Below are 16801 nucleotides of genomic sequence, written 5' to 3' on the forward strand. Positions count from 1 at the left end.
GAAGTTTTTTTTTTTTTTTTTGAGAAGATGTTAATTGCAAGCTTTTTATAAATTTTTGTGTATATTATAATTGTCCTCACAATTTATAGTGAATAATTAGGCAGGTTGAACGTGAACCTCCACGTCCAATTCTTTGGTTAGGATATAATAATAAACTCTTCACTAGTTTTTACGAATGTATGTATGCTCGCACGCATGTGTGCATGCCCTCGTGCGTGCACACACACACACACACACACAACTCTTCACTAGTCCTCACATTTTGGGTAATAAATATTGAAATTAAATCTCAAATATTATTCTCAAAAAAACTTGTAATTTCATGTATATGCATAGATACACTTAAAGATATATTATAATATGTATAATATAAATATAATTTAAATACTATTAATAGTCATTTTTATTTTTTGTTAATTCTTTATAAAAAATTGTAAGGATATTATTAGGTATAAAATGTAAATTGTCCATGTTTTTTTATAAAAAAAATTATTGTAAAGCATTTTTTTATGATTCATTTATTCTAGATCCTTTAGTTTTTGTTCTTAATAACTCGCTTAGATGAATATTTATGATGTAGTCCCACATTTGATTCTAAAATTAAGAAATAAAACTCTTTAAAAATAAATAATATAGGACACATGGCGCAAAATTAAAACTCTATTTTAGAATTCTAATTTGAGTTTTTCTCAGCTTCACCTATTATATATATATATATATATATATATATATATGTATGTATGTATGTGTGTGTGTGTGTGTGTGTGTATGTATGTATGTATATGTATGTATGTATGTATAATGTATAAGATATTGAATACATGCACATTTCATTCAAGTTAGAATTATAAAAAAAAAATTATTTTTTAAATATGACATATAAAATTGAAATTAAAAAAATTTAACAGCTGCATATATTACAAATTTGAACAAAAAAATTGGGCCTAAAAGAACTACTATATATGTTAAGTTATTATTTTATTATATTCTAAATTTTTATGGGATATATTCTAATTTATTAGAATTCTTACGTTGCCTTAATATAGTTTTATAAGATGTTATAATAAATCAACTAATTGATTATTTATTAGATTTATATACTCTTATTTTTTAGTTGTATTTTTAAGTGAAATATATAAAAATTGAATGAATAAAATGATATTTAATATATTCTTTCATTCACTTACTTGTCTTGGAAAAGACAAAATAACAAATGGTGTTTATTGTTTCATATTATTATAATTTAAAATAATTTTACTTTAATTTATATGAAATCTAATATGAATACATAAATATATATTATATATGACAATAATATCTACTCATTTAATTATAAGAACTATAAAGAAAATTCAATCTCATAATAAAATTATGAAAATACATAAATAAATTAAAAATATTGATTTTTCTTGGCAACTTTGAAAAGCATTTAGGTTCTTATTTATTTTTATTTTTTGGATAAAACGAATTCATTACATACTAATTATTTTCTTACAAAATAACTCAACCTTATCCAAGGCCAATAAATTCTCTATACCACAAATGGTAGTTTAGCAAAAATAATATGATCGGTAGATTCAGTACGTTAAGAGGTACCAAATTTAGCCAATAAATTAGCACATTAGTTGGCTTATCTGAAGATGTGATTGTCAAGTTAAAAATGGTATGAACCCTGAGCTCTACATCCAGCTCGGCACAAATGGAACTAATTCCAAGCACTTCGTCTTTTTTTTCTCTTGTTTGAGATAATTTTAACCTGGCATCCGCTCTTGATGATAATTCTTCATCATTAAACTAAGACACTAATTAGTTTTTTTGTAAAAACGGGAATTGAACCTCAAATCTCTTATTCAACCATAAGAGACTTTACTAGTTAAGGTAACTAGAACCCATTATCAGGGACTTTAATTATAGAGGTGGCAAAATTGGACACAACTTGCAAACCCGACATGACACAACACGAAATTAGTAGGTTATGGATTGAGACTTAATAGGTTGTATTATATTCGTGTTGACACGACTAACCCATTTAATAAACGGGTTGGGTTAGTGTCCATCACATGAAACCTGTTTGACATGTATGGCTCGTTTAATTAAATAATATTTTACCAATATACTCTTCAAATCCTAGGTATATAAATTTATTAGTTGTTGTGGTTTATTTTATTTGACATATTATAATTGATTATTTATAATATTGAGATATGTTTTAGTTTTGAATAATTATTTGTAATGCAATTACCCGTTAGTTCTGAATTTTAACATATATTGATTTTCATTTACATAATTATTGGCTATCCACCATGGTGGGTGGGGGTTTGGCCCATGGGTAATGGGCCACTAGGGGTCTTCGGTCAATGTTTAAGGCTGTATCTTGACAAACCCAACATAGATCCAACCACTTTATTGTCTCACTTGGTAACAAGCCTACGTTACCAGGCTCGGTAATTTTAACATATATTAAAAAAAAAACATTTAACATATATTTTATACATTTATAATTATAAAAAAGTAAATAAATACAAACATACAGTATATATGGTATGATTTGGAGATTGAAAAGGGTCAACATGAAGCTAAAAGAATATGCAGCTAAAAAAAAAAGTGTAAGATACGAGAGTAATCACTAATCAGTGGTAGGTGTGTGTCAAAAACGTGAAGTGAAGGAAGGAATATACGAAAAGGTCCAAAGGAAAAAAAAAGGCAAAATCTCATAAACCCAACCCAACAACAACATTTCAGCATAGCCTCACCCTTACCTCACACACTCTGTGCACATAACAACAACACTTCAGAGTTTAGAGAAGTTCAGATTTCTAACTCACTCACAAATCACAATATATATAATAAGACAAACAAAACCGCCTCAACGTCAAGCTCTACTCTCTCTCTCTCTAGAACCTTCTCTCTCTAGATCTCTCTCTCTCTCTCTGAGTGAAACTCGAAGCTGCGATCGTCACCATGGGTAATCTTTTCGTATCCTTCACTTCGATCTTTTTTCTCCAATTCTTATTAGTTTAAATCTAATGGAAAGGTTCAGATTGTTCTTCATTTCGTATTTGATTTTCATTTCGAATCGCAAAAGTTTCTTTCGGATTTGTTTTTGTTTTTTGATTTTTGATTTAAATCTAAAGGAAAAGGTTCGGATTAATTTCATTTTGAATCGCAGAAGTTTATTTCGGATTTTTTGTTTGTGTTTGTTTTTGAATCTGATGTGGTTTTGATTTTGATGATGATGATCGCAGCTAGTGAGAATCCATTCAAGAGCATATTGAAGACGCTAGAGAAGCCAGGCGGTGGTGAATTCGGCAAGTACTACAGCTTGACAGCTCTCAACGATCCGAGAATCGGTTAGTAGTATTTCCGTTTGGTTACTGAGAAAAATTGCTAGGAAAATCAAGGTAAGATTGTATGGTTTATGGTACTCTCAGGCCTAATTGATCCGTTGGACTTGGACTAGTTGAAGTAGCTTTTTGTTTTTGTTTTCGTAGCTCTCAATGTTGATTTAATTTAAATATCTTTACGTTTGGTTAATTAATTAATACGTTAGGTATAGTAGATCAATTACAAATGATTACATTAATATACATATAAATACATGCATATTATAATATGAATGTAGTGGATTTTATTATTTTAGTAATGATATAATAATCCTGCTCAAAATGTTGTGATCAATATGAGTTTAGATGAAAATGTTAAAAACTATTTTGTAATTATACTAATATTTATTGTAAACGGCATTAGCCGACCCCAAAAAAATTGAGATTAATGCCTAGTTGAACTGATATTTATTGTAATCGGCGTTAAGTGATTTTTAATTAGAACTATTAATTGATTTTATTTTTTTTGTGGAATGGTGTTGCCTGTTTGGTGTAGATTTTTAGACTTTTGATGATTCGATTGATGTTTGTGTTGCAGATAAACTTCCTTACTCTATTAAGATACTTCTCGAATCGGCAATTCGTAATTGCGATGAGTTTCAGGTTAAGAGTAAGGATGTTGAGAAGATTATTGATTGGGAGAACTCCGCTCCCAAACAGGTTGAAATACCATTCAAGCCTGCTAGAGTGCTTTTGCAGGTGAGCTATGAATAGTGATTTGATCTTGTTCTATGTGATTTTGGGGAATGTTATCTATGGAAGGTTGAAATCATTGTGATATATATCTTGTGCTCAGGATTTCACTGGGGTACCTGCTGTTGTTGATCTTGCTTGCATGCGAGATGCTATGAACAGGCTTGGTGGTGATTCTAATAAAATTAACCCTTTGGTGAGTTACCCATGGATTGATTCAGATTGGCATATCTAGTTCTCTATTTGTTTAACGCTTCCGTTTTATTTATTTTTTCCTTTGGTTTCGTGTTTGTGGAAAAGTGCCAATCAATACAAGGCTATATAGATTGATTTGGTGTAGTGGTGAACATGTTTTAGAGATGGTAATATAAACATCCTGTAAATGCAGGTTCCTGTAGATCTTGTCATTGATCACTCGGTTCAGGTTGATGTGGCGAAATCAGAAAACGCGGTGCAAAAAAATATGGAATTTGAATTCCAGCGAAACAGTGAGAGATTTGGTTTTCTCAAATGGGGTTCAAATGCATTTCATAACATGCTCGTTGTTCCTCCTGGATCAGGGATAGTTCACCAGGTAATTGCATCATTTGAGGAGTGCACTTGATACTGCTTTGCTATAAATGCATCTTGTTATGATCTGTGGTCTGTTAGGTTTGTGAAGATCAATTTCTGGTATCTTTCTGCAATTCCCATAATCTTGCAGTGAATTTGAGGTTTGTGATGTTGATTACAGGTCAATCTTGAATACCTTGGCAGAGTCGTCTTCAACACAGACGGCATGCTTTACCCTGATAGTGTTGTTGGAACAGATTCACACACAACTATGATAGATGGATTGGGTGTTGCTGGATGGGGAGTTGGCGGGATAGAAGCAGAAGCTACTATGCTTGGCCAGGTAAAAAAGAGTTTGACAAGTAATTCTGTATGACTGTATCTCATTATTGGAGCTGGAAAATGGAATGTTTCTTTGTTTGAATGTTTAAATAAACAAAATTTGTTACTTTCTGCAATATTCTTGCAGATATCAACTCTTTCGTTACCTATATTGAAATAATTCATGAACACAAACACATATATTTGAAATAATTTAGAGCAAATATTTATTTTTATGGTTTTCATTTTTATGCAGCCCATGAGCATGGTCCTGCCTGGTGTGGTGGGGTTTAAATTAGTAGGAAAACTGAGAGAAGGTGTGACGGCTACTGACTTGGTTTTGACAGTAACTCAAATGCTTAGGAAGCATGGAGTTGTTGGCAAGTTTGTGGAGTTCTATGGTAAACCCATTAAATTAATTATGTTCAAGTTCTATTTTAGCAATTTTGGTGGTCATTATTGTCTGTTTTGCCAATCTATCTAACACTAGATGTTGGCCTTTACTCTCTTATGCAGGGCAAGGCATGAGTGAATTGTCACTAGCAGACCGTGCCACTATTGCCAATATGTCTCCCGAGTATGGTGCAACCATGGGCTTCTTTCCTGTGGATCATGTTACTCTGCAATATCTGAAATTGACTGGCAGAAGTGATGACACTGTAAGACATTATTGAATCATTTTATTGTTATTTCCTTTTTGACATAAATTAACTTGTAAATTCTCGTGCAGATTGCTACGATTGAATCCTATTTACGGGCTAATAGAATGTTTGTTGACTATAGCGAGGTATGCATACAACTTATGTTAGACACAATATTCCTGCAGTGTATACAATAACATGGGTTCTGACTATAATTCTGCTGCCTGAACTCAGCCCCAAGTTGAGAGAGTTTACTCCTCTTATCTAGTGCTTAATCTTGAAGACGTTGAACCTTGTATATCTGGTCCAAAGAGGTACATTTTACAATATAATTTTTAACTTTCAGTCGCACACTTAATATGAACCGTACCATTTTCAATCTTCCATGATTTGCCACTCAAAATCAGATTCTCTACAGGCCGCATGATCGAGTTCCTCTAAAAGAAATGAAAGCGGACTGGCAAGGATGCTTAGATAATAGAGTTGGTTTCAAGGTAGTAACTATTTCAAACTTGTAGAAAATCGTGGTTAATTGTCAGGGTCATTAAGCTGCCAAGTGCATAGTTGTGTGGGACTACTCAAGTGTATTCCAGAATTTTGTTCTGGCACTGCGAAACATTGCATGAGAAAAAAAAAACCTATAAATGTTGGAGAAAAATATCATTCTCCATTGAGTGATAAGAAATACCATATTATGTCCATAGCTTCAAAATTGAAAAGACATAAGTAAATGTATCCTCTTTTCTAAGATGATGTTAAGGATAGTAAGTATATAAAACAAATACTTGAGAAAGATCATAAATGTGTCAGTCCAATAGTAACACGAAGATGAATATAATCAGTATATTTATAATAATAACAATCTACTAATGGGGTGGTTCCAGGATGTCACTTCCATATTAGGCCAGTCCACATGGAATTCTCAATTTTACCTAAAAATGGTTAGCGATGTTTTTTTTTTTTTAGACTTGCTGCAGGAGAAGTGTAAAATTGTGAAGCTATGCACATAGTGCGTTACCATGGGACTGTTACTTAATATAACAGTTACCACTGCCTCCCTCTTCTCTTTGTGCTTACTTTTCTTGCATGATATATAACAGGGTTTTGCTGTACCGAAGGAATCTCAAAAGAAAGTTGCAGAGTTCACATTTCATGGGACCCCAGCGCAGCTTAGGCATGGGGATGTTGTTATTGCTGCTATCACTAGTTGCACAAATACTTCCAATCCTAGTGTAATGCTTGGAGCTGCACTGGTTGCGAAGAAAGCCTGTGAACTTGGATTGGAGGTTAGTTGTCTCTACCTTTGTGTGCCTCTTCATGTTCCCCTACACTAGTTGTCCTTATGGGTAATAAGCAAAGAAAGTATGCAAGATTCAATAAGATCTGTCTGAAGAGATACTCAGTTAATAAATTTTGTGTTAGATGAACTGCATTAGCAAGCACTCAGTGTGGGATAGCGTGAGATATGCTAAAAGACTCCATATGTCTATTTGGAATACCGTCTAACTGATGATGTTGGTTGGATATTTGTTTTGCCTGCTTTGTTGTTCAATCACGTGAAGTTTTGCATTTAAGTTTTTTTTTTCCTTTTTTGGTAAGTAATAGAAGTTTTATAAGTCGTAAAAGTACTTCATGTTCAAAAGGTACTAGAAACAATTACTAGCAAATCAAAAGAAATTGTTGAAGGCAAAGCAATGAATATTTGAGTGTGAATATTATATCAATTGTTTTGCACTTACATATGGTGATATATCTTTTATCAGGTGAAGCCATGGATTAAGACAAGTCTTGCTCCAGGTTCTGGTGTTGTAACCAAATACTTGCTAAAGAGGTACTGTTTAGATGATATAAAATGCCATTTTCAGAATACACTCACTCACGCACATCCATATGCATAATTCCTGAGTCATATTGTGTCTGCAGTGACTTGCAGAAGTATTTAAATCAGCTAGGGTTTCATATAGTCGGGTATGGTTGCACAACATGCATTGGAAATTCAGGAGATCTTGATGAGGCTGTGGCGTCAGCGATTACTGAAAATGGTAGATATTTTGTTGTGCTTAGTGCTTTTTTGGATGCCATCCATAAGAGTTTTTCAAGGTGAAGTTTTTGATCTTGTGCATAATTCCAGATATTGTAGCGGCAGCTGTATTGTCTGGAAATAGGAATTTTGAGGGTCGTGTGCATCCTTTAACAAGGGCTAATTATCTTGGTTCTCCTCCACTTGTGGTTGCATATGCTCTTGCTGGGACGGTATGTTGCTTGTATCTTTGCATATCTTTGCAAACACGTGCACTTGAGATTATCTCTCATTTGGGGACAATGGTGCAGGTAAATATTGATTTTGAAACAGAACCAATCGGGTTGGGGAAAGATGGGAAGAAGGTATTTTTCAGGGACATTTGGCCATCCAATGAAGAAGTAGCAAATGTGAGTTGTTCAACCTCTTTAAGTACCACTTTTATATCCAGATTTAAAGATCATTAGCATTCTCATTTTTCTTCTTTCAAATCCTTTCTTCAGGCTGTACAATCAAGTGTGCTGCCTGATATGTTTAGAGCTACATATGAGGCAATCACAAAGGGAAATCCCATGTGGAATCAATTATCAGTACCTTCTGGCACTCTCTATGCCTGGGACCCAAAATCAACTTACATACATGAGCCACCATACTTTGCAGATATGAGTATGTCTCCTCCGGGCCCTCATGGAGTAAAGAATGCTTACTGCTTGCTCAACTTTGGCGATAGCATTACAACTGACCACATCTCACCAGCTGGTAGCATCCACAGAGACAGTCCAGCAGCCAGATACCTTCTGGAACGTGGGGTTGATAGGAGAGAATTCAACTCTTATGGAAGTCGCCGTGGTAATGATGAGGTGATGGCAAGGGGCACTTTTGCCAATATTCGCATTGTCAACAAACTATTGAAAGGAGAAGTTGGACCAAAAACCATTCATATTCCAACTGGCGAGAAACTGTCTGTGTTTGATGCTGCTTTGGTAATTTCCTCTAAGCTCACCTTTTACATATGGTTGTTAATAAATGATATTTAGCCTCTGATTCATGAACAGAAATATTGAAAGGAACAGATGGTAATGAAATGTTTAAAATTATTAATTATTGCCATATATATGCTCCAACATTGGTGCCATCCAAACTAACTTAAATTTTCATGTAGGATTATCAGTCATTTAGTTGTGATACATGGGTTTGTCACTGAATTTTAGTTTAACCAGTGATGTTCATTTAGGAGTTTCATTCACTGTACGGTTGTCCATGTGCTGGATACTCTTTATCACCCTGTTGAGTCTTATAAGTCAGTACCAAGCAAGAGAGAACCATCTTGTGTTGGATGGAGTCGGTATTTGACCATTGGGAAATTTTCTAGAACAGTATGATCTTGTTTTAGTTTAGGTGAGGCCCGGCTACCTCAAATTAGTCAGAAATTCTTTTTCCGTTTCTTTGTTTTTTTTCTGTTTTGGATCGATATGGGTGGATCTCGCAGTTTTTTTATTGAATCGAAGTTGTTTCAATTGGTGGTTGAGGAAGGGGGGAACTTTTTCTCCCTTAAGATTTTTGAACGAGGGAAGTATTTCATGCACTCAGTGTTTATGGGTAGGATTGCAGCAAGTTGGTTAATGCAGAGCTTGGAACAAATGGTGCTTGGGGTCAACCCCAAACATTTCTTCACGCTCAGGGATGGAGATTCTGCATACACAGTGCAACGGGGTTCTAACCCGTTTGGGCTTTTTATTTTAGTAACAGAGTTAAAAGTTGGCGGGATGAGAAGATCGATCATTATTCCGAAGTGTGGCACAACAAGGTTGGAGTGGCCTTTGGAATTGAATTGCGGAGAATGTTGGAACCTTCTCATTATGCGTTGGGTTCAAAAGCCATACCGTATAAGGCTAAGTTGGGTTCGTTGATTTATCCTTCCTGGCCATTTGCCGAAACGGTAAAAGCGCCGTGCAAGTAAGGAAGCCTTTGCACCAGCCCTTCATTAGAGAGACAGAGAAGTTTCGTGTTGTGGAGAATACAACGCAGCCTCCGAGAGACGAAGTGGGATTCAGTGGTGGCTCTCGAAGCTCCGGCTGATAATGTTTTACCGTTTGCCGTGGGTGGTATGGAGGGGAGCCACCGTAGTATTAATGGTGCCGGCTAGGCTTAAGGAGAAAATCCCGGAATGTAGGACAAATTCGCATTCACTAATTTGAATTTGAAAGCCGTTGATTCTCGGTGGAGCGTCAATTTAGGAGTTATGGCTGGTTAAGGAAAGGTTTGATCGTGGCAAGAGATGAATTTGGTAAGAGGCGGGTGTCTTGGCAACGTTATGGGGAGATAAGCAAGTCAAGTGTGGGTGGAACGTGAGGAAATTTCTGCCCAGTTGTGAAGGAGGGAATGGACAATGGGCCTTTTGAAGCCCATGCAGCTTAAGTGTTGCCTGTGCCCACCGTTGACTAGCCCTTTTGTTTTCGAGGCAGGGGCCCGTTCTAGACAATGGGAACTTATACCTGTACCAGTCTTACAGAGCCCATTGCCGAGGATGATAAGTTAGAGTCAAGCACGTCGGTCCGAGCACATTCTCGAAGGGTGCGACCGTCTTAGCAAGCTCGGTTCTCCTCTACCACCAAGGAGGACGACGAAGGCTCCGTGGATTCCATAGGCTCGACTCCTCCCATATCGCGCCGGGAAGTTTCGGCGGGAGTGGGTCTTGCGATCCGGTGAGTTCGAGCCGCCTACCCGGCCTCTCCTACAGTGCCGATATTGACGTCTGAAGTGGTGCAGATGCTTGCGAGGTGGGTTCGTCAACGTAGCTCCGATATGCACTTCGTCGAGCCGGCAGTGATGAAGGTGATGTCTTCAGGGGTTTTGGTTGAAGAGGTGGTGGAGATGTCGTCATCTCCGACGAAGACGATGGAGGAGGATGATGAGTTGTTGGGTCCGGAGGTAAGGGCGACGGAGCACGAGGCCTCTGATGGTAAGATGGTATTTAAACATCCTCCCACTATTAGGGGAATTGGTCGCTGACTTGGATAAATCACGGGGTAATTCCAAAGAATGGATGCTACAATTGCGAGATGGTCGACAAGTAGTGATTCCGTTAGCTCTATATCGATCTCCCGTAAAGTGTGCTCGATTGCTCGCCCATCGATGTAGAGGTCAGGTAATGACACTGTTATCATTGACGGTCAGCTAATTAGTTGGTCAGAGGACTGTGATGGGTTAGTTGAGTCTGTGTTTGTTGTTAAGGAGGCAGAGGAGGAGATGGGGGATTTTGATGAGAGGTTGATGTCTTGGGAGTGTAGTGGCAAGCCGTTAGAGGTGGTACCTTTGGCCACAGAAGTTCCTTTGGATATGGAGTGTGGTTCTGAGCGGGGGGTTGGGTGTTTGGAGTCAGGTGATGGTAATAATTTATCAATATGGGTAACAAATCGGATTAAGGCTTTTAGAAAATCGATGGGCACCTCCTTGGAAGGTTTTCGAGGAGCAGACACGGGATTGCCGCCGGCTATAGAGGCCAAGAAAAAGAATAATAAGCTTAAGGCGTAGATGATCTTATGCAAGACGGTAAGTCGTGCGTAAAGGTCACGGAGTTGAAAAATTTATTGACATATCCGAATGTTGAGGTTGATTCAACGAAACCGAGGAATATAAGTAAGGAGAGGGTCCGTGGTGGTTCATCAATGAATTTGAAGATTATTTCTTGGAATGTTGCAGGTCGAATGATAGGGATAAAAGGCTTCGGATTCGTAATTTGGTAAGGAGATGGAAGCCACATATTATTTGTATTCAAGAAACTAAAATGGAGTTGATAACTAGAGATGTGATTCACAGCTTATGGAGGGCCAACATGTCGATTGGTCTTATCTAGGCTCTTGCGAGCTTCCGGAGGGTGTTACCGATGTGGGATACACCGTTTGTTAATAAAGAGGAGGAGGTCAGGGGCGATTTTCAGCTTTCTTGTAGATTTACTAGTGTGTCGATCGCCTTGTTTGGGCGTTTACTGGTATCTATGGTCCTAATTCTGTGAGAGATAGAAGGTTCTTATGGGAAGAATTATTTGGCTTGAATAGTTGGTGGAATGTTCCATGGTGTGTGGGTGGTGACTTTAACGTGGTTAGGTTTCCTTCTGAGCGTTCTGGTTCAACCTCTTTTACTAATGCAATGCGGGAGTTCTCCAATTTTATTTCTGAGCTAGGTCTCATTGATATTCCGCTTCAAGGGGGATCCTTCACTTGGTCTAATACTCGTGAAGTTGCTTCGAAGGCTAGGCTGGACAGGTTTTTGTTTTCTGTAGATTGGGATGATAAGTTTCCGTCTGTTTCTCAACAACGCTTGCCTAGGCCGTTATCTCGATCACTTCTCGATTGTTCTCGAGGGTGGTTCCTTTCGCAGCGGTAGGAGGCCATTTAGATTCGAGAATATGTGGCCGAAAGATGAGGGTTTCGTGGAGAGGGTGCGATCCTGGTGGGCATCTTATAATGTCCAAGGAGCTCCGAGTTTTGTGTTGGCCTATAAATTGAAGCTTTTGAAAAATGATTTGAAGAAATGGAATGTGGAGGTTTTTGGAAATGTTGAAGATCGGGTGAGAAAATTGTGGCAAGAGCTTCGTGATTTAGAGATGATTGAGGATAGTCGAACTTTAGTTGCAGAGGAAAGGTCGGAGTTGGAAAGAATTCGAGGTGAATTAGAAAAAGTTACTTTGATGGAGGAAATCTCGTTGGAGGCGTAAGTCTAGAGTCCTTTGTATTAGAGAAGGAGACAGAATACCAAATTCTTTCATCGTATAGCTAATTCTCACGTAGAAGAGTTAATTCCATTGATAGGCTTATGGTAGATGGTGAATTGTCTTCGCATCCGAGGCTATAGCCGGTTGTATCTCTCATTTTTATAGGCAACTATATGCCGAAACCGTGGCTCATAGACCTTTACTAGATGATGTGGAGTTCTCTTGTATCTCGCAGGATGATGCAAAGGTGGCTAGATAGGCCTTTTGACGAGGAAGAGGTGTTTGGGGTGATTAGTGATTTTAAGGGTGATAAGGCTCTCGGCCCGGATGGCTTTTCTATGGCGTTCTTTCGCGTCTTGCCGGTCTTTGTTGAAGGCTGAAATTATGGCGTGTTCCAAAACTTTCATACTCAGCCGTGTTTGAGAAGAGCCTTAATGCTTCTTTTCCTTGCTCTTATTCCCAAAAAGGTGGATGCTGTGGAGATCAAGGATTTTCGGCCTATTAGTTTAGTGGGTGGGATCTATAAGATCATTTCTAAAGTGTTGGCTAATCGTCTCAGAAGGGTGGCACATGGGCTTATTTCGAATTCTCAGAATGCATTTGTGAAAGGTAGACAGATATTGGACTCTTTCTTGATTGCTAATGTATTGATAGTAGATTGAAGTCAGGTGTTCCGCGAGTGTTGTGTAAGTTGGATGTGGAGAAGGCTTATGACCATGTAAGCTGGGGTTTTTTAATGTATATGCTTCAGCGTTGTGGGTTTTCAGAGAAATGGAGAAAGTGGATAATGTGTTGCATATCTACTGTTAAATTCTCCATCCTGATCAATGGTAGTCCTTCTGATTTTTTTGGTAGTTCTAGGGGGATTCGACAAGGGGACCCCTTGTCTCCGTTGCTATTTGACATTGTTATGGAGGGGTTGAGTCGATTGTTGGATGTGGCTGTTACTCAGTCGGGCTTCTCGGCTTTCTCCGTAGGTAATTCAATCGGTAACTCGGTGATGGTGTCTCATCTTTTGTTTGCCGATGACACTCTTATTTTTTGTGATGCCGATGCTTCGCATATAGCTTGTTTGAGAGCGATCCTAGCTAGATTTGAGGAGGTCTCGTGCTTAAGGATTAATTTGGGGAAATTCGAGTTGGTTCCTATAGTGGGAGGTCTACAATATGGATGTGTTGGTGGGGATGCCGGGTTGTAGGCTATCCTCTCTTCCTTTGAGATATTTGGGGGCTTCCGTTAGGAGCTAAATTTAAGGAGTCGTCTATTTGGAATCCTATTTTGGAGAAGATGGAAAGGAGATTAGCAGGTGGTGGAAGAGGTTGTATCTATCTAAGGGGGGTAAGGTAACTCTTATTAAAAGTACTCTTTCCTCCTTACCTACTTACTTCCTTTCTCTTCTCCGCCTCTTCCCGGGAAGGTGGCGAATCGTATGGAGAAGTTACGAGATTTTTTGTGGAGTGGTCTTAATGGTGACTCTAAATTACACTTGGTCAATTGGGCTCGTGTTTGTAAGCCGTTGCAGTTGGAGGGTTAGGTATTAGAAGATTGAGGAGTTTTAATGCCGCCTTACTAGGAAAATGGTTATGGAGGTATGGTACGGAGACCGATGCTCTATGGAGGAGGGTTATTGCAAAGTTGAAATATGGGAATGATTGGGGTGGTTGGTGCACGAAAAAGGTGACCAGTGCTTATGGTGTTAGTTTGTGGAGACATATTAGGAGTGGTTGGACATGTTTTTCTAAACTCCTTATGTATGATGTGGGTGATGGTACTCGAGTGAAGTTTTGGAAGCAGGTATGGTGTGGTGATCGTACTTTCCAAGAGGCTTTTCCGGAGCTCTATAGTATTAGTAGGACAAAGGATTCTTCAAATAGCGGGAGGTTATGTGTTGGTCTGGTGGGAGGATTCATTGGGATGCTAAATTTCGTCGTCCTCCACAGGATTGGGAACAAGAATCCTTTGATCGGTTTATGGACATGGTCTACTCTTCGACTGTACGGGGTTTGGGTCCGGATCGGTTGTGTTGGAAGCCAGCAAGGAGTAGAGGTTTTGAGGTTAGAGGTTTCTATCATTCTTTCTACCCTCCTACCACCTTACCATTCCCTTGGAAGTTGGTTTGGAAATCAAAGGTTCCTCCAAGGGTAGCTTTCTTTTCATGGTCTGCTTCTTTAGGTAAGATTTTAACAACAGATAATCTTCACAAACGACGAGTGCTAGTTCTGGATTGGTGCTATATGTGTAAGAATTGTGGGGAGTCGGTGGATCATCTTCTTCTTCACTGCCCCATTGCTTGTGAGTTGTGGTCGTTGGTGTTTTGCCTATTTGGAATTCATTGGGTTATGCCTCAGAAGGTTATTGAGTTGTTTGAGTCTTGGCAGGGTAAGTTTGGAAGACATAGAAATATAGAGTTGTGGAGAATTGTGCCTCATTGCTTGTTATGGTGTATTTGGCGCGAAAGGAATGAGAGATGCTTCGAGGGCTGTGAACGCTCTATACTAGAGATTAAGTCTTTATTCCTACACACTCTCCTCGATTGGAGTGTGGTTTTTTGTCATTTTTCTTGTTCTTCCCTTCCTGTTTTACTTGATCGTTGTAATCTTGGTTATTGATTTATGCCCCCATAGTACATTCCCAATGTACTCGGGTTGGCTGTTCTTCATTTTTTAATAAAATTTTCGTTACTTATCAAAAAAAAACTTTAAAAAGCACTCCTAGAAGAATTCAGAAACGTGTGCATCAGTTTTTTAAATTCTTTTTATTTACAGAAATACAAGAGTGAAGGGCATGAAACTATAATTCTGGCTGGTGCTGAGTATGGGAGTGGAAGTTCTCGTGATTGGGCTGCCAAGGGACCAATGCTACTGGTACACCCTATATAGCATTTCATTTCATTCAATTTCCAGTTTGTTTACAGGCTGAAAATAACTTTTTCAGTTTGTTTCGGCTTTAATATGATGGCTTTAAATTATATTTGTCCCCAGGGTGTGAAAGCAGTGATAGCAAAGAGCTTTGAGCGTATTCATCGTAGTAATTTGGTGGGCATGGGTGTCATTCCCCTATGTTTTAAGGCTGGGGAGGATGCCGACACTCTTGGGTTGACTGGCCATGAACAATATACCATTGATCTTCCAAGCAGTGTGAATGAAATTAGACCAGGTCAAGACGTCACAGTGGTGACCGACAATGGCAAATCATTCACATGTACACTAAGATTTGATACCGAGGTAACAGATTAGACCAGCCTTTTGTCATTTTTTTGTCTTATCACAGATGAAAGTTCTGGTTTCTTAAAATTTTCCATTCAAACATAATGTTTTTTTAGGGGGGTTGAATAACATAAAGTTTCGGTTACTTTCATGCAGGTGGAACTGGCATATTTCGATCATGGAGGGATTCTACAATATGTCATCCGAAACTTGATCAATGCAAAGCATTGAATTAGCCGCGTAAATCAGCAAGCCATGTTGATGTCTTTGTGCCTGCCTCTAATTTTTGGCCATCCAAATAATCCATATGGGCTGGGAAACACACAACGTGTTTCAAATTTGGAGCATACCCTAAGCTAATTTTATGAATAAAATGTAAGGAACTTGTGGAAATATCCTAGTGTTTGACATGAATGGATCAATTACAATACGAAATTCCCAATAGTATTTGATTCAGCGTTCATCTTCATGATCTCCCCATTTATTTAACGTTGGAGTTTGATTACAGGTAAAAAAGGCTCGTAATGCCACTTTAATTTGATAGATTGAGGTCGCCAACTACTTGGATGAATTCTCATATAGCTCTTAACTATTAATGCAATGTACCAAGTGTGCATTTGGCATTGGCTTAAAAATCAATTTTTTTTACTATTCAATTTATATTTGCTACTATTTATAGGTTTTATTATACTTTTTGGTATTATTCAAGAGTTTTACTGTAATATTTTAACTATCTTTTAGTTTTATCTACAGTACTTTTAGCAAAAGATTTTCAGTTTTCAGTTTAGTACATTTAGATATCGCTTATTTTGCTAAAAATTAAAAATACTGTAGCAAAATGATTTTAAATGTATAAATAGTGCCATGAAACCTATTTTTAATGAAAAAGTTGCTAAAACAAAATTTGTGGGTCTCATAAATAATGCATGAAACTCACTAGTGTGTACTGCCCACCGCTTATTTGACTGGTCAAAGAGACAGTGGATCTTGTGAGAGACAAAACCATGTGAAAATACTGTTCTGAATAATAAAGTAAAACGCAACCGTGAGACACAACTCTCTAACCAAACGCATACTAAAGAAACTATTCCCAAAGAAACACTAGGTGCCTTGAATTAATCGGGATCATCACAGCAACCCAAGTAAAAGCGTATGTCTGCAAATTAAATGACCTTTATAAGCTTGTATTGCTATGCAAGTCCTATCTAATTTTGATAGTTAAAATCACATAAGAATCCAACGTAAGATTGTCAATTATGGCAAAAAAAAAA

At 37.7% G+C, this 16801-nt stretch overlaps 1 protein-coding gene across 1 annotated transcript; it reads left to right on the forward strand.

Annotated features, from left to right (window-relative positions):
• Positions 1–2807: 2807 nt before the first annotated feature.
• On the forward strand, positions 2808–15999 carry LOC142623365 (aconitate hydratase 1). Its single transcript, XM_075796763.1, has 20 exons — positions 2808–2965; positions 3246–3350; positions 3922–4082; positions 4180–4272; positions 4465–4650; positions 4810–4971; positions 5206–5350; positions 5466–5608; positions 5680–5736; positions 5825–5904; positions 6009–6084; positions 6691–6876; positions 7354–7421; positions 7514–7632; positions 7722–7843; positions 7922–8020; positions 8114–8593; positions 15090–15188; positions 15306–15548; positions 15687–15999. The coding sequence occupies exons 1-20, from the start codon at positions 2962–2964 to the stop codon at positions 15759–15761; spliced, it is 2703 nt and encodes a 900-aa protein (XP_075652878.1). The 5' UTR covers positions 2808–2961; the 3' UTR covers positions 15762–15999.
• The last annotated feature ends 802 nt before the right edge of the window (positions 16000–16801 follow it).

This window comes from Castanea sativa, chromosome 2 (genome assembly GCF_040712315.1).
Source record: "Castanea sativa cultivar Marrone di Chiusa Pesio chromosome 2, ASM4071231v1".
In the NCBI taxonomy this organism is placed as follows: domain Eukaryota; kingdom Viridiplantae; phylum Streptophyta; class Magnoliopsida; order Fagales; family Fagaceae; genus Castanea; species Castanea sativa.